At 38.7% G+C, this 18,733-nt stretch overlaps 1 protein-coding gene across 1 annotated transcript in view; it reads left to right on the top strand.

The window, feature by feature from the left end:
• Positions 1-18,733, top strand: part of FRAS1 (Fraser extracellular matrix complex subunit 1) — a 340,675-nt gene that overhangs the window by 117,166 nt on the left and 204,776 nt on the right. Inside the window, exons 3-7 of the mRNA XM_072115515.1 lie at positions 2,810-2,917; positions 6,536-6,628; positions 12,248-12,407; positions 16,380-16,516; positions 16,959-17,042. Coding sequence (XP_071971616.1) covers positions 2,810-2,917; positions 6,536-6,628; positions 12,248-12,407; positions 16,380-16,516; positions 16,959-17,042 — 582 coding nt within the window. The remainder of the gene's footprint in view (positions 1-2,809; positions 2,918-6,535; positions 6,629-12,247; positions 12,408-16,379; positions 16,517-16,958; positions 17,043-18,733) is intronic.

The raw sequence follows: 18,733 nt of genomic DNA, 5'->3' as shown, positions 1-18,733 counted from the left end.
GAACCCCTACCTAGATTTTAATAACCAGTTACACTTACATAACCTGCTCATATTACACGTGATAACAGTTTATTTTATCTGACACAGCGTTTGTTGTCAATGTTCCCAGAGTGAGTCTGAATGTTGTACTCGGTGGCAGTATGATTTGTAGGTTTAGATTTATAATCTCAGCAAAACTTTTTTTCTTTCATGAACTGCAGGAAAATGATTAAAATGTGAACTACAGATTAGGTTATCTCTCGAAAAAAGTGCATAAAGTGCATGGACGCATATACTGTACATACAAAGTCTAGTATGTTATAACATTATAAAAGTACTGTGGCTTTTAGGGTAATGATTGTGAATTATAGTCATTAATCTAAACCCCTGCACACTAATCTACCGCAATTGTACGTGCTCTTATCTCATTCCATTTTGTGCTGATGGCTTTACTATAAATTAAACATGGACTCATCTGCAGATCTTTTGCTTACGATAGAATATAATAGAATGGACTAATCGTCTAGAAGAAGAGAGACTGTACTACATTGGCCAACTCTGTCTACATGGTACCACAAGATTTATAAGACTTGGAAAACCTTAGATCCATCTGTTACCTGTTTGTTATATAAAACTATGTAATATGGAGCATGGATTATTTATCACACAATTTCTGAGGTGGACAGTGATGTCATTTAATGGCACAAAACTGATACTATTACAGTTGTCCAATACAAAGTTTCCAATACAAAGTTTCACAAACTAAGCAAAGATTAATACCTATAAAGCAATGCTTAAAGGGAACCCATCAGGAGCTGAGACGATAGATTTATATTTTTGGGGGACATATTCACCATAATTTATACATATAAATAACTGCTTACTTATAGGACTTCTAAACCTAGAATGAACAGACCATTACATCAATAAACCACAAGTTTTTCTGAAGATATCCCACAAAAATAGTATATCAGTTTGCTTGGCTCCTCCTACTCTATGAACACTGTGGGGGCACATTAGGCTGTATTATCAATGTAAAAGGTTGCTATGGGAAAATAAGGCAATGTATTTCAATGATACAGCATCTGATGATTATGTGGCTTATAATTTTAGATATGATGGGCTAGAAGAGACCATTGTATTTCAAAGTATTATGTTTTGCAGCTGTTGCAACATAAATATTGTAAAGTTTTAATGTTTTCTTTACAACACAAACAAATCAAGCTATAAACAATATCAACAAAAAAATGCAAATGCAGAAAGGAAGAACAGGCATTCACAGTTGATGGGACTTTATGTCTAATAGTTTAATGATGATAAACTAAGCCGTGGTCACAATAGTGGCTTTCGTTGCTTCTAAACCCAGGGCATCTCTATTAGTTCCACTATATAATGGATCCTAACAGTTCCTGACAGAAACCATTGACTTTTCATGAGTCCATTAGGTTTGCAGTAAAGAATAGCTGCTAAAACCTGAATGAGTGGATTCTAATCATAGTGGGAGAAGAAACCATTACTGGGAATAGTATTTTTTATAAAGTGTTAGTCTTTAGGGTTAATGTGGTTTTCTTTTTAGAAAATACAGCACCAATTTCAAAGTGCAAAGATACTGCTGTGTGTAGAATGGGAATGGGAACAATAGTGTGTTCTATTTCATATAAAGAAACGTCAGGAGGCTGATTAAGGAATTATGTTACACTGAGACAATCGGAGGAAACCATTATTTATTGCACCCTAGTATGATAGTCATGAAATCTATGGTCATGTTATGTCATTATCATGACTTATCTATTATGTTCTCATTTAACCCATATGATCACATATATTAATAACACATATCCACTGAATTCTCATTTACTTCATAGAGTTTCCTGGATTACATACATTAAATCAATGCAATTGAAAGCAGAACACAACAATGTATCATGATTTATTTCCAATTTGTACATGAAACATTGCTCATGTGCTGTACATTGATGCTACAGAGCGCTCAATATACATAAAGCACTTGGGCATCAAAGTGTATCGATCGTGAGGTGAAATATGTAGTTCAGGTTGCAGCAGGGCTGAAGGCAAAAGCTTCATTTGAAATAATGCCTCTATCATTCTAGGCTTTCCTGGCAGGAATCCATTGTTCATTATCACAGGCATACAACAAGGAATCCTGGGAGCTTTGAAACAAGAGTACAGTGCAGGATAGGGACCTGGTATTTACATCACAGAGGAGCATTGGTTATTTTTAATACTGAATTTCATTATTCCACGATGCAGATCTGTCAGATTTTTTATTAATCATAATCTATTGAGTTATTTAACGGTATGTGTGGAAAGTTGTCATATAAGATTAGAGAAAAAACTTATACACTCTGTCTCCCTTAGTTCGTCTTTAGACTGTATGTTTTTGTTGCTGACACTATTTTAGGGTCCTGTCCTGTCCTCTACAGTCCGTTAAAGGGAATCTGTTATCTAGGATGGTGACAATATCACAGTGGTGTTCTTTTATGTTCTGGGAGATTTATATATACTACTCAATAATAGATTTCTGGATGCCAGATACAAATGACCAGTATGTCATGTGGGTGGAAAAGAGATATGTTAGGTGTCCCTTCCTGGCAGATGCCTTTGGGTGACTGCTTCTGATGTGCTTGTTCTATGGTACATTAGTCCAAGTAAAAAAAAGTACAGTTAGGTTTCCACAAATGCAAACAGTTTTGTAAATTATTTTAAGTACTGTATATACATGGCAGCAATTGTAAAAGTCTTATGTAACACGCCTTAGATCTACACAATTGAAATGCACCACCATAACATTATATGTTTTCTATTACAGAACAGTACTGAATGGAAGCCTGAATCCTGTCAAGATTGTACCTGTCACGACAATATTGTGGTGTGTGAAAAGACCGTTTGTAGAGACCCTCAGTGCGATTTTACAAAGGTATGATGAGAAATGTTATATTGATTGCTCCAAATGTTTTACCCTCTGCATATAGTTTTATCATCTATCAGAGCAGGGGCTCAAGGCCCACCAGAGAACTGAACTGTTCTGTCAGCCCTGTCCAAAAATGATGGCCTATGGATGAATCTTTAATATATAGATTCTGGAACACCCTTTTAAACACTGCAATCAATGACTAGATTTAGGAATCAATTGTGATAGAGGGCGACATTATCGCTGCGGCTAAACTCGCGCATATATATAATATACCTTATATACTCGAGTATAAGCCTAGTTTTTCAGCACAAAATTTGTGCTCAAAAACCCTAACTCGGCTTATACTCGAGTCAACCAAAAGCAAAGACAAAACTCACCTTTCTGACGTCACCCATAGGTCCTCTTCTGTCTGAGACAGTCTGAGACAGAAGAGGACCTATGGGGGACGTCGGAAAGATGAGAACAGTGTTATTTTTTTTCCTACTACAGGGGCTGGGCAGGCTGCATGCTACAGGGGTTGGGTAGGCTGTATGCTACAGGGGCTGGCAGACTATATACTGGGAGGCTGTAACCAATGCATTTCCCACCCTCGGCTTATACTCGAGTCAATAGGTTTTCCCAGTTTTTGTGTTGAAATTGGGGGTCTCGGCTTATACTCAGGTCGGCTTATACTCGAGTATATACGGTATGTCAAAAATGTTGTCTTGATTTGTTATAAGAGATGGCTGTAGCCTAATGATATTATTCATCTAATATGAGTTGTCAGCAACTCTCCATATTGTCCATTCACAGCACTGCATTATCAATTATCGTATGTACTCGAGTATACGTTGACCCGAGTAGAGGCCCCTAAAACACATTTACGCAACCCTCCTGTGGTCTCTGTATTTTTGGCTTTCGCTGTGTGCTCCAAATAACACCTTCCTCAATTTTTTGGGTTGCTACGATCACAATAATATCAATTATATATAGGTTTTATTGGCCTTCGAAAGATTTATAACATTTAAAACCTTTGGTACAAAAGATTGTTCTTTGTTTCTTAAGCTTCTGACGTTAATAACTTTTTCATAATTGTAAGTAGCTGTGTCATTTTTTGCAGAACGTGATGGTGGTATCAATGTTTTGTGGACTGTACGACCTTTTTCTGACTTCATATTTAATTTTAGTGTGTTGCAATTTGGCGGAAAAGTGACGTTTCAGACATTCGGGGGCTATTTTCTGTCATGTGGTTCACTGCCGGAAATAACCGGCATTATATTTTGATACATTTCTATGGAAAGGAGGGGTGATTTGAAATTTTGATTTTTTTACTGTAACAAAGTCCACAACAATTTTTTAAGACCGCTCACGTGGAGTAAATTATTCCCACGTGGATTAGTCGAGCATGGTTCCTCCAGCTTCCTTTGGAGTTGGTTCACAGACATACATACGACCCGGCTCCAAGACATAAAAATCCACTTACGGTACGTTTCTTTAAAAAATCCAAATCTTTGTTTGCGTCTTAGCAATGACAGATATAAGATGAATCTCCTACGCGTTTTTCGGGTAGACACTCTACCCTTATTCAGCCATTAATGTTGTAAAGAGTGTCTACCCGAAACGCGTAGGAAATTCATCTTTTATCTGTCATGTTGACTCCGTGTGAACTTTTCTATACGCTAAGAAGCAAAGAAAGATTTGGATTTTTAAAATAAATATATGTAGATGTCTTGGAGCCAGATCATATGCATGTCTATTTTTTACTGTAGTTACAGACTGAAAGGGGGTGTTGTACCTACCATATTCTGCAGTATGCAGCTGTATATAGTGATTTTAGTGGAAACACATATGTGTTCCAGCAAAGCCCCCCACACCTATTGCATTTTCTTGTGCAGTCAAAACACATAAGAAAGAAACATGTGAACATAGCCTCATACTTACAATATGTTTTGACTCGCACTACAACAGCTGTGTAGAGCAGATTTTCCTAATAACATTGCTGTTGATACCCAACCTTTTCGTTCTGTCAAACATGACAAACAAGCTCCTGAGACAACGGTCCGTGGGAGATTTGCCTAATTAAATTTATGTTACCATTTGCATTTACAAAAAGCAACCATTAACACATGTGTTAACAAATGTGTGAACACAAAGTTAACAAGTGTATAAGGTATGTTAACATCATTTTAACATGTGTGTTAACATCCCATTAATAACGCAAATTTTTACATCAATTTAAGTAGGCAAATCTCTCTTCAGATATTGCATTTTATTTTAAAATGCATGCATTGAACGCCATGTGTTACTGCACCCTTAGGCTAATAAGACATGTCCATGGTCAGTCTGTGAATCCAGGACAAAGGATTGGACACCTTTCATCTTTATCATAGCGATATACTGTATATATAATATGAACACAGTTCAACGTTACTGTTGTGCAGGACCAATGTGCAGAACCACTTTCACTGGTGGGCTCTCGGTCCAACCTTGTGCTCAGATACATACATGGGGTAAACGTTGCAATGGGGAGGAGTAGATGTGAGGGGCCAGCTGAGCACCACATGCCCTCTCTGATACCAGGTAAAATAAAATAACGTTGATTTATGGGGATCAAAGGGAAACCATTTTTATCTAAAAGAAGAGTGTCTATTAGTTAATAGGGTGCTATGGGAACCTATCACTAGCTGTATTTGTGAAAACGGGTGGTGACGGGTTCCCTTTACGTTCTGTCATTGGAACCTGTCATTGGAAATTGACATAATAAACCATTACCAGTATGTTTCTAAGCAGCTGAACACCTTATCACTGAAGTCAAGTGTTCCCCGCCTCAGAACACCCTTCATTGTAATTGATGGTCCTGCATCCAATGACATCACTAACCAGGTCTCCTGAACTCAGATGCACAATGTTAATCACAGGACTTTATACAAAGAATTTACATCTCACTTCAACGTTAATTTTCTGGATGAAGCCACAATACCGGGCCATGAAAGAAACAAAAACTACAATGTCTTACATTGCTTGACAGTATGCATGCTGTTGAATTTGTTTGTAAGTCGGAACTGTATATTTTATAATTGTAACCCCAGTCAGAATTGTTTTTGATCTCTGTGTAAATTGGATTTTAAAAATGTTGAGTTGTCAGAAGAACCGGGATTAACAATAAATCTTAATATCGGACACCTTTAATAACTCTCACAGCTGATCATTGTAGCCTAGAACTAAAGTACAATCAATTACCAACATATAGAGGTCCGTTTGTAACTAGGGGTCGTCTGTAAGTTGGGTGTTATTGACACTAGTTGACCGCCTGTACTGGTAGTGGTTTTTCAGGCCAATTGCTGATGACAAGTTTCTTTAAGTGCCCAGGTACTTACGACAGCACAGCACAATTGCTATCAGGTGAGCTATAAAGTGAGCCTCAAAATGTATTCATTAACAGATATTGTATGGTGTTGCAATTCCTATGTGTAGTACTTAGTACTTCACGTCATCACTCATCTTGGTACATTTGTTCAATAATGCATTTTATCTGAAACTTTCTGTAGCAATGAGACAAGTCTAAAGAAATTTATATTTTTGCAGATCTCTTTGACTAGGGTAAATATATATAAAGCTAATATATTGCTGTTTATTATTCAGGGAGAAGTTTTTCGAATAGATCCTAATAAATGCTGCCCTGAATGTGCTTCAAGATCTGAAGGCTTTTGTCGACATGAAGGGAAGGAGCATGCTGTAAGTATTGTTTCATCTTTAGGACATATTGTTTATTTTATGATATTGTTCATAACTGATAAATCAGTGCCTGGGGTAAGTGAGCTAATTGTAGTCTTTTATGTCAAGCACCGATGAGATCATTTTTCTAGAAGGCCACATTCATTTGGCTGTTAAGCCTCTGTATTGTGTAGTCTGTATTACAGCTTCAGATTCTGAACTAGAAGAATCTGACATGTGGTCAGCATGGAATATGCTGCTGTAATTCGGACCTTATAATAATACACATCCATTACCGGCTTCTGAATGCAACCAAGGTCACATCAGCAGTCAAATTAAATTACATGCTTATTGTCGGAGTCCGAGCACTTTGGCGGAAATAATTTTGATTATTAAAATTTCACTCACAGTAAGCGCATGTGTTTGTTTCACACAAGCGAGTTTATTCAGTAAAGTCGCTGTATGTGCCTGCTGCACTTGTGTGATACCAGCCTACTGGGAGATTCACATATCATGGACAGACACAGACATACCACAGTGTCCAGGATGGGACACCTTGTATCATTTATATGTGGTGCAAGGAGTCCTTGATTCCCTGCAAAACATCAACACCGAAGTCTTATCATAATTACTGTTCGGTTCTACAGTTGATCCATACTGCCACAGTGGTGAAATATGCGTTAAAGCGAATCGGTTATCGGTTATGGTCATGATGAAATGCAGACAGTATAGACCCTGCAGAGCTGTGTAACCATATCTTTGTGTGAATCAGCAGGACTGTCAAAAGTGTTTTTAATCCAGATGTACAGCGTTTCTGAAGAGATTTCTGCTCTTAGCAATGAACTGTTCCACCCCCCTCACCTCTGAATAACTTATCTAAGTATCCAAGCAAAGCTTTTACTCTTATTTGAGAGGGGGGCGGCATGTAGCAGCACAGCACAGAGCTCTTCAGGCTGATAGACCTGTCCAGAGCCCTTGCAAAAGCCTTAGAGCTCTATTATAAATTCATTTTTCACAATTCTCTCACCAACAACAACACAAAAGTATGGCTACACAGATCTGTATGGCTGCTACCTAACTGTGTCTGCAGCTTTGTATGGTCAAACCCATTGAAAGATTTCCTTTAAAGCATACTTAAGGGACACTAACTACTGTAATCTTGTTGCTGCAGAGGAAGTTTCAGCACTCAGAGGGAGGGGGAGTGCTCCTTGCACACTGTAACAACTTGTGAAACTACAACATGCAGGGGCTCTGGTAGCGTCCCCAAATGCCCTTCTGGTTCAGTAGTTGATTTTAGAAGAAAGGAGGCTGTTTGCATTGCTTGATTTTAATGATCGATTTACTTTAACCTCATAACGACTTGGTTTTCTCAATGTTGTGTTTTCAATTTTTGTTCCCTGGGAAGCAGGCAAAAAAACAAAAAAAAAATTGGTGAAAAAATTGATTTGTGCCATTTTCTTGTGGGCTTGGATTTCGCAGCTTTCACTGTGTGCCCCAAATGACTTGTCCCCTTTATTCTTTGGGTCGGTATGATCATGGGGATACCAAATATATACCGTATTTTTTGGACTATAAGAGCTCCTTACTATAAGACACACCACAGATTTAGATTTCCAAAAAAGGAAAAATATATTTTAAACCATTTTAAAATATCCCCATTGGTCGCATTAAGCACAGCACACACAGCGCTGCTACATCCATACATTTAAACACACAGATCAGCTATACACACACAAACAGAAATAGGAACACACTCACCACTGCTGCACACACTGTTCACTTCTATACACAGTGGGCACTGCAACATACACAGACACTGCCCAGGCGCTGCACTTCTTCCGCTCCCTTCACGTGCATTACTATTAAAAAGTACATTGGGTAGATGTCAATATAATATCAAGTGTGGACTTGACCCTATAATAACTGACTGTTGCATGTACCAGAAGTTGCTGAGCTTACATTACACCTACCATCAAAAATCAAACTATTACTGTAAGATTTTACTGTCGGTTCGTATAAACTACTAAGACCTAATCGTTACCTAATCCAACAATGCTTTTTAATCTAAACTATACTTTATCTACCTATTATGCAAATTTTCCAGTGTGTCTACTGGGGCGTTCAGTAGCCTTTGCTCCCACACCCCGGAGAGGCTACTCAATGCCCCAGTAGCCTCTCTGAAATATTTGCATATTAGGTAAAGTTTATCTTATTTTAGAAAGCATTATATGATTATGTAAAGAGAGAATATGGCTTAGGTTAATAGGAACCTACCTTAAAAGGTGGATTTCTGATGATTACAATTGATGTATTATATACAGATAATAAATAGCTGGTTCTTGCAATTTGTTACATGCTGTTTTTCAATTTTGATTCATGTTATCTATTGTAAAGAACAACATCTGTTAGCAATTTGTTATTTGCTCAGGATGAGTTAGTGTGAAATGCATGAATTGGTCGTAATGGCACGAGTTGTGAATTATACATCGCAGCCTCAGGCAGGTGAGGAACACAGACAGGATGAGACAGTGCAGACTGTTAGAGTAGGTTGTGAGTAGTAAGACATTAAGGGAGAAACACTTCTTCATGGCATCTGTAATTGTCATCAGAATGTCAATGGACCTCACTGATGTATGTGCCAACAGAGTAATTTATGATCGTCTGTACTTGGTGCCTGTAAATCGACCTACCGAATTGTAGAACACTTTTTTGTTTATATCTTTGCTATTAACTATCATTAAATTTTATGTCCATTATTTTTATTTTATTATGAATTAAGATTTTTCTTCATGTCCACAAAAAAACCTGCATGGTTTAAATTAATTTGAAGGCAAAACTCTTGGTTCCTGAGCATCATCAGTAGTTTAAAAAAACAACTGAACACAGGTATCATAATTTTTTGCAGACCCACAGACTTCTATTGTCATTTGTGATTTAAAAACATGAAAAAATTGCTCTAAATTTTTTTTCCCAGTGAAAAAACACATAGAAATTAAAGGGTCAGGATTCTGTCCTTAAAAGTAATGGAAAGAATAAGCCCTTATTCTCACAATTTTTGTGAATTATTCATACATCATTAATCTAAGAAGCCACTGTTATAAGTACCACTGTTGAAAGAATAAATATTAATATAAAGAATAAAACCTTTTTGTTTTAGTTCCTTTGGCTTGGATGTATTTAATATAATGTTGGCAGATTTTTGTGGGGAGCAACACAGAATTTCTGTAGCAAATGTTCTGCAATGGACCCAGCTGTAAAGTGCAGATTTCCACTCTGTTTCCACTCCACACTTGTTCAAACTCTTACAAATTGCAAAACACAGCTATTGCAGTGTGTAATGTAAGTAACGCTGCAGGAGGCAGAACCCGACAAACAGAATACCAGGCTGCCTCGGGGTACACACTATTTTTTTGCTAATCCTGTGTATTAGTTTTGGTTAAATCTTGACACAGCTTGATACCAGCACTTTCTTGACCTGATGTCCCGCAGTCGTCTTCTGTCGAGCCAACGTAGAGGGGCAGCATGTCAGAAGAAGTACCCTCAATGGTTGCTGTGAAAACACGATACGGCTGTCATTAAGAGGTTAAAGTTCTGCTTCGCTAGTTTCATACCATATTACTTTGACTTTGTATTCTGTTTTTCTGGTGTTTTGATTTAGGCTATTGTTCACACTACTCTTCTTCTGCAATTTAGGTTTTTATCGTTATCTTTGTTGTGACCTGGCTTGCTGAGCGTTCTTTCTTGTTTGTGTGTCTAGTTACATGTTTGCACTTTTTTGTAGGGATGGACTAGCGCCCAGTTACTTGCCTCCCTTTAGGGTTTTTTCTAGTGAGCAGACAGGGCCTTTTGGAGAGCTGATGTTTTTGGCTCACTGTACTGTTTTTCTTCCCTATACTTAGTCCCCCCCATTACATTCACGTTCTAAGCGGAGCATTTAAGGCAGGTAGGAGAGGCTATTTGACCCATTCTGTAACCCTGAAGGTCAAGTATGTTTGGTGACTATTATTAAGGAACTTTTCCCAAAAAGATAAGGGATGGTGTTAGTGCCCAGTATGTCTCATTTACATTATGTCTATTGTAGAGTAGTTATTGGTCATGTGGAGTCTTTTTAGATTTTGGAATATAAGGTCTTTGTAGGGTTGTGTTGGTCATTTCTCTAAAAAGTAGGGGGTTTACTCAAAATCGTTAAATTTTGTAAATATAGTTGCTTGCATGAATGTAGTAAAAATTGGAATGGAATATTTGGGAATTTCAAGCACAACAACTTTAAATTTAAAGGTCACTTGACATCCACTACTTATTTAAGTGTGTATGAGTAACTCTTTTTGCTTTGTTTTCTAAGTCATGTTGACTTCAACCCAAATTACTCCTTCTTGTAAAAAGGGGAAAATGTAATAAATGGTTGTTTAATCATAATGTGTTATTTTAATGGTACCAGTAATTATAATTACCAATCAGAAGCCAATGGAAGCACCCTTGTTTATCTGACACGTACAGACCAGATCATTGCAGGTTAGGGTCATTATTTCCACATGACCTATTGCTAGATGAACATTTTGGCCCAGAAGCTGTGAGGCTGGGAACCCAGCACTGCACTGCTGAGGATGCCATACAGGTCATGGAGACAACCCTAATCACTGCTGTGAATGGCATCCTCATGCTGTTAAGGTCTCTATGCTGCAGCGTTAGGAAGGCGTAGCACAAGGGCCATTAATCCTACTGTCAGGGAAAGTGTATCCAATTTAATGAAAGGGTAAGGTGACTGCAAACGTAACCTTCTCTCTTGCGATAGAAGCATAGCACACAAATTGTGATAGAAACTAAAGGCCACTGTTAATTATCACAAAGCAGTATTAACCCTTGCTTCCAGATGGCTTATTAACTGCCTGGCCTGGTACTTTTACTTTAAAAAGTAATTAATGTATTTGCTCTTCAATACTTAGGGGGTTTAGCCATCACACATTTGGGACCCTCCACAACCAGAGCCCCAATATCATGACCATTTCTTAAAGGTGTAGTCTTTTTACATGCAGAGCATCACACCCAGCAAAGATTAGTGCCACAATGTCAAACTGTACCATTAATGGTAGAAACACATCAGCTCATGAAATCATGGTAGTCAAGCCCTAGTAAAAAAATAATCCAACTTGAATGTGGAGTGGCTGTCTGTGTTGTATTGGAAACTTTGAGCATACAGCATTGACTTTGTTTGTAGAAACACCCATAAACCACTTTATTCATTGTATATTACTAGGTTGAAGTTAAGGACATTTTGTGTGCTGGATTGTATGCATCTTTGTCTTAAGTTTATTTAATATGTTGAATTTCTGCTAGAAAGCTGTACTATCCGCAAGTCTAGTATTGTATCTCTGATGAGAAAATGGGGCAGAGCTGTAATACCATAAAGAAACTGAGAACTGGTGTGGTAATGTTTATGGAAGAAGGCATCCATATTTTTATAATACTATAAAACCTGCTAAGCGTTTGCTGCAGAGACCGAATGGAGAGAAAACAGACTTTTGGTACTCCATGAAATAAAAGCAAGTTAAAAATTATGAAATTGTGCATATTGTGCCATGATAAGAAGTTAATAACAATGTACAATGTAATTAGCCAAATCTCCTTATTTTTCATTTACAGCATGGCACCCAGTGGGCTCCCTCAAAATGCATTCTGTGCACATGTATGCATGGAAAGGTATCATGTGCCTCTAAGCCCTGTCATCCGGCAAGCTGCAAAGAAGGAGAAATTGAGACTGTCGCTCCTGGAGAATGCTGCCCGACGTGTGTGGGAACAGGGGGTGAGTGCATTGTGTTTTATCATTTATGTATTATGTATGTCAGACTTTGCACGTACTTTCTATTGCAAATTGCTCGCACAGGTATTTAAAAAGTGTCCGAGACACATATTTTGGTTGCAGGCCACTCTTTTGTGTCACGGCCTCATTATTCTTCATGCAACACAAATTTCTCCACTCAAGGGGGCGCTACGCTGCTCAGTCGGACCGGGCGCCAGATTTAACCTGCAGAGTCTGACAGAAGTGTGTCACATGCCCCATGTTAAAAGTACACCAAAAAAAGGGGTGCACTCCATTGTAGAAGTATAGAGGGCGCCAGATTCATGAAGAACGGGCACCAGAAATCATGAATCTGGCGCCCTCTGCACACTTCACAGGCATCTTAGTATATGTGCCCCAGTTAGATTTCTGAACTGGTAAAGTTGATTTTGCTTGTAGCTGATAAAAACCCTTATTTGTAGAATTGATGACAGAAATTTATAAAACAAATGTGAACAAAATAGGCAAATTTGCATCAGCCTGGCATATGTAGTTTACTGATGCGTGATATGTGATTTGTGAAAGGCGGTTGTGACTAGAACATTCAGTTGTAACAGATCAGATGCATGATCTGTTAAATAATGGCTGTGGGCACCGATGCATTAAGGGAACCTGTCAGCAGAAATTGACCTAAGAAACCACTACCAGTATTGTGCTAAGCAGCTGAACACCTTCCAGATCGTGTTTCTTTCATGTGTGGTGACATCATCCAGAAAATAAACTTTGATGTGAGATGTAAACTGGTTGTAAAAAGTCATGGAGGCGGAGATTCTCTCTTCCTCAGAAATCCCCCTTTGGTGTAATTGATGGTCCTGCATCCAGAGACATCACTAACCAGATCTGAGTCCGATGCATGATGTCCATCACAGAGGAGGAGGCATTCAGCATTCCCAGTGTTGACTTCAGTGTTACACTCTCCCCCTCCTTGACTTTATACATCCAATTTACATCTTACTTCAAATTAGATTTTCTAGATGATGTCATCACACTGGGCCATGAAAGAAACCAAAAGTAGAAGGTGTTATGCTCGTTGACAATATACTGTTACTGGTCTATTAGGCCAATTATTGGTGACATTTAGTGTTTAGTGTTACATTTAGTGCAACCATGATGATAACAGGTGTTATTGCTGTAGAGACAGTGCCCTGAGTTGTTCTGCTAAAGTACATGGCTGTGCCATGAGTAAGGGCGTCATGTGCGCCTGAAACGCGTAGGTCTATTTTTACCATTACAACTACCCCGTGGTTATGGGGCTGCACAGCTATTGACAAAAGAAAAATTTATTTTTCCTTTGCATTTTATTGTAAGAAGATAACAAATTGAAGTTTCAATGTTTTAACCTTCATCTGGTGCGGCTTGCAAATCGTTCTTTTCCTAGTAAAAAAAACTATTTTACATTGTAACAAGTAGAAACTATACGATAGCTATTTGTACTTGCTACCAAGGAAAGTTGAATTGAAAAGTATAAAATAATATAATATATACTGTATTGTGTAGGAATATAAAACTAAGTGTCTGCAGAGCCTGAAAAGATGTAAAATCTCCCTGAGGATAACTTTATTTCATTTAAAATTCTGCTGACTCTTTTCCTTGAGTGTATCCTATAGCTTAGATACTTAATCATACATAAATAAGGTCATCCTATCTTTTTTTACAATACAGTCTGTAAACTTCAAGTTTACCAACATATTTTTTATCTGCTGGTAACTAACTTTAGCAGCAGCTGCAGGCTTTCGGAATCCGTATTAAAATCTTGATGGTTCACATTTCTATCTGGCCAGTGAATGCTAAGTAGCAAAACTAATTGAAATGTTTTATTTTTGTTCAATTATTCTCTCACCTCAGTTATGTGGGTTAGGTGGTCATCTTGCCAGTTTACATTGACAGCTCTGTCTAATTAGTGACACAGGAAAAATCCCAATTGTTCAAATGAGACCTTGAATCCAATTAAGTACACTTAGTGTGATGCCATCAACAAGACAGCGTACCCTTAAATGGATGCCGCTTAGCATGCATTATTTCTAGGGCTTTTAATGAAAGCTTCATTACAGTATGATGTACCTGGTGTGTATTGTTTGAGTGGGCCTTAATTAGTCACAGATGGAAAAAAGGCAATAACCAGTCACATTCGGAAGGAGCAATTTACCACATCAGTACAGGATTAACCTACTAATATAAGTAGTCACAAAAACAACCTTATTTGACTTCTTCATGAGGATGAAAGTGCAGCATAGTAACAGAGCGTTAAATTAGACTTGCCTAAAAGTATGTTGACTCATAGCCATGGGCATGGCAAGAATAAGGCAACCTATGGATTTACTGTTATGTAGTTAGAATTGTATTACTTTTTAAGTAGGACTAGTCATTTAGGCTGCTTTCACAATAACATATGCATGGCTGTGCATACATCAGCACGTTGGAAAACGGAGGAGTGAACACTGCTCAATGCTCCCCTCACTGTGCCCGTACTTACGGGGGAAGGCACGGAATGGCACGGTGGGCAACATGTCCATCTAAATGTTGTGCTGCAACGGTACGGTAAAAGCCGCCTTATCCTTACTTTGAATTCTGAACTGTACCTTTCCATTATTATTTCTAGAAATGTATGAATAATTTAATGAGACCATAGTAATTGTTCAAGGAGGGGGTCCAGTGGCAGATAAAGGCTACCATTGGCCATGGAAAGTTTGTGTCTCCCCACTGGCCTCAAGTTTTAAAAGACATAGATACAGCATCTACTCTTGATGTCCCCTCATACCCTTTTAAAATTACCAAACAAAATCTTTAAAAAAGCACACACAATTGATAACACCCCACCCATCAGCCCACAGTCAAAATGCAGACTTGACTGAGTGAATGGCACTACACATGTTAAGAGATGTCTCAAACATTATAGGTTGTCCCAGTGACTACAGTAGAGATCAGACACAGGCAGAAATGGCTTCTAGTAACTCATAGGTGGTGCTCCATCAGGAACAGGACTTCATTATGTCCTCTTCTGGCTATGACTTATCACTGCATATTTATCCACCCAGATGTCCACACTGAACCCATAGAAATACCATTAACTTACATTCTAGTGCCCCTAGATAACAACTAACCACATTGTGCACTTTGCATACTCAATGCTACATCTCAACACTATACAGTATGACCTCTTTAGTATTTTATCTATATAGCTGAATAATTAAAGTATCCTCTGTATAAATATATACTTCACCCACTAAATGAATAACATATACAGTGCCTTCCTAATTCATTATTCTTTATATAGCACCTTCTGTCAGTGCTGTGTGTGTCATAGATAGGGCACTGGCAGAGGTATCACTGCTGTGCCCCTCTCATAATAATCTGCTGTATCTGCATTTTAAAGCTTCACATACAACTAATTCTTTCTCACAGTACGGACCTGCAAAAAGCTTTTGACCAAGCCTAAACCGTGTACAGCTAGGTACCACTATAACCTGACACCTCTTGTTTTTTTTTTGTTATGTATAACTTGAGGTGGGATTACATGAATTACACCTGTTGATATACCTGTTATACAGATAGTTTGTTTTCTATTGTGAGCCCTAGCCAATTAACTCAGAACTGTTTATTTGCTCTTATCTGTTCTTATTGAAAGATTGGGCGGCATGGTGGCTGAGAGAGTAGCACTTCTGCCTTGCAGCACTGGGGTCCTGGGTTCGAATCCCACCCAGGTCAACATCTGCAAAGAGTTTGTATGTTCTCTCCGTGTTTGCGTGGGTTTCCTCTGGGTACTCCAGTTTCCTCCCACACTCCAAAAACATACTAGTAGGTTGTTTAGATTGTGAGCCCCATGGGGACAGGGACCAATTTGACATGCTTTGTGCAGCGCTGCGTAATCTGTGTGCGCTTAATAAATAAAGAATTATTATTATTATATTGAAAATACATAATTGTTTGATATTACAGAGTCCTGTTCTCATGATGGTGGCCTTTTGCGGAAGGATGGAGAGGAATGGAAGTTGGGACAGTGTTCAAGATGTTCCTGCAAGAATGGCGTGACACAGTGCCGCACAGCAGATTGTCTTCCCTTGCTATGTGATATGGTAATAAACCTGGTAGAGGAGAGCCACAGTTGGCTAGTTACTTCACTCTTCATGTCCAGTACACATTTCCATATTAACAATGATGAATGCCTCAAGGCATGGATTGTTCCTTCAGAGTTGTGAACTGTCCTACTGTACAGTATGAATATCAATTACATGATAATTATGTGTATTGAATACCTCTGTGGATAATTGCATTACATATTCATGTGCCTTAAAAATGAATATAGTGAACTAGCTCAAAACCTGTGTTTTGTGTGTCTTTACAGTGGATGACAGGAGGTGGTTGGAATTTACAATGTGTGTATAGCAAAAGGAAACATGTCACTCCAGACTTGTCTACACAAGCCTGATAACCAGTCGTTGATTGAAAAAGTGTTCTTGTCTGCATTTCTTCCTTTTTGTAAAAGACTGGTAAATATATAACATAATTATATTTTAGGATGAAATGTTGGCTGTCGTTCCTGGAAAGTGTTGTCCTGAATGCCTTCCTAAGTCATGTGTTGTATCCGGAAAGACATATGAGGTAATGCTTCATGAGAAACTTTTCAGGTCATTATAGGTAAACTGTTTTTTTTAAGTAAAATAATTTACTGAAGTTGTCTACACAGTCCTAATCTGATCAGGAGAGAATTGCAAAACCTGAGGCAGAACCCTCAAAAGAGATAAAATAGTATAACTTTAAAAAAACAAAAGATCTTAAGGGGCACATTTTATTCAAACCGTTTATTGATGCTTGCTTTATGGGACGTATGTAAACACTCTATTTATATATAAAAATCTTGAATCTAAATAATGACTAATAATTAGTATCTGAAACATGTACTTTCTCATTTTCTTGAATAAAATTTATATTTTATTGCACCCTGCTGGATACTAGATCTAAATTCTAGTTAAAGGTAATCTACTATTTGTTTTTATGTGAACCAAACATACTTTGAGAATGCTGTAGCTACACTGATGTAGAAACATATCTTGTTTAATCCCTGATCCGAGTGTTTTTTGCTTCAAAAACAATGGTAGATTTCCTTTAAAGGGGTATTCCGGGAATATGAACGCCTGACACAAAAACCCATGATGATATAAATAAATACAACAATACTCAATGTCATTAGTCACAAAACGGAGCTTAAATAGTTTGATTTTATGATTTACAAAATTGATGGCGTCTCTAAAGTAGGTGGAGTTATCACTAAGATGGCCGCCACTGGAAACTACAAGTTCCATGATCCTTTAGTTCTCAGTAACTCCTCCTCCCTCTTATGTTCTGCTCCCGGTGATGATCTAACAGGTTTTCTTGCTCTGTTACCATAGTAATGATGTGTAACTGCCATCACCACACCACTGACCATACTGGATGCACTGCAACCAACCGACTGCAGCCAAACATAGTGGTGATCACATGACCTGCCCTGGCAAGTGCAGAACATGCGGCCATCTTTTGTCCTGTGTCTGCTCCGCAACGGACCGGGCGGAGGACATTCATGGACTGATTAAAGGGCCAGTAGCATTTTAATTCTTCATTACAGTCTATGTCATCAGCATTTTTCTGCTAAGGGGAGCAGAATTTTAAATAACAACTAATTACATATACCGTATATACTCGTGTATAAGCCGAGTATAAACCTCACCTCGGCTTATACACGAGTCAATAATAAAAAAAATTAATACTCACCCTCCGGGTCCCCGATGTTCGCCGCGGCTCCCGATCCCTGTCGCAGCTCCCGGTGGCTCCCCGTGTCTTCTCTTCTGTCTTCTCTGGCCGGCAGAGTCACGTTCATGCGATCTGCCGGCCGTCGCACACTGTGATGCGACGCTGTCGCCGCGGATGACGTCATCAGCGGCGACAGCGCTGCATCACAGTGTGCGACGGCCGGCGCGATCTCCCGGCCAGAGAAGAGTAAAGAGTGAAGAAGCCGCCGGGAGCCTCGATGGGGATCGGAAGCCGCTGGGAGCCACGACGAACATCGGGGACAACGGAGGGTGAGTAGTAAGTTTATTTCTTTATCTGTATACTACTAGGGGCTGCTGTATACTACTGAGGGCAGACTGTATACTGATGGGGGCAGGCTGTATACTACTGGGGAAAAGCTGTATACTACTGGGGGCAGGCTGTATACTACTGGGGGCAGGCTGTATACTACTGGGGGCAGGCTGTATACTACTGGGGGCAGGCTGTATACTACTGGGGGCAGGCTGTATACTACTGGGGGCAAG

Source organism: Engystomops pustulosus, chromosome 1 (assembly GCF_040894005.1).
Source record: "Engystomops pustulosus chromosome 1, aEngPut4.maternal, whole genome shotgun sequence".
Taxonomy (NCBI): domain Eukaryota; kingdom Metazoa; phylum Chordata; class Amphibia; order Anura; family Leptodactylidae; genus Engystomops; species Engystomops pustulosus.
Note: the sequence above shows the minus strand (reverse complement) of the source record. Positions and strands in the feature narration are given on the sequence as shown.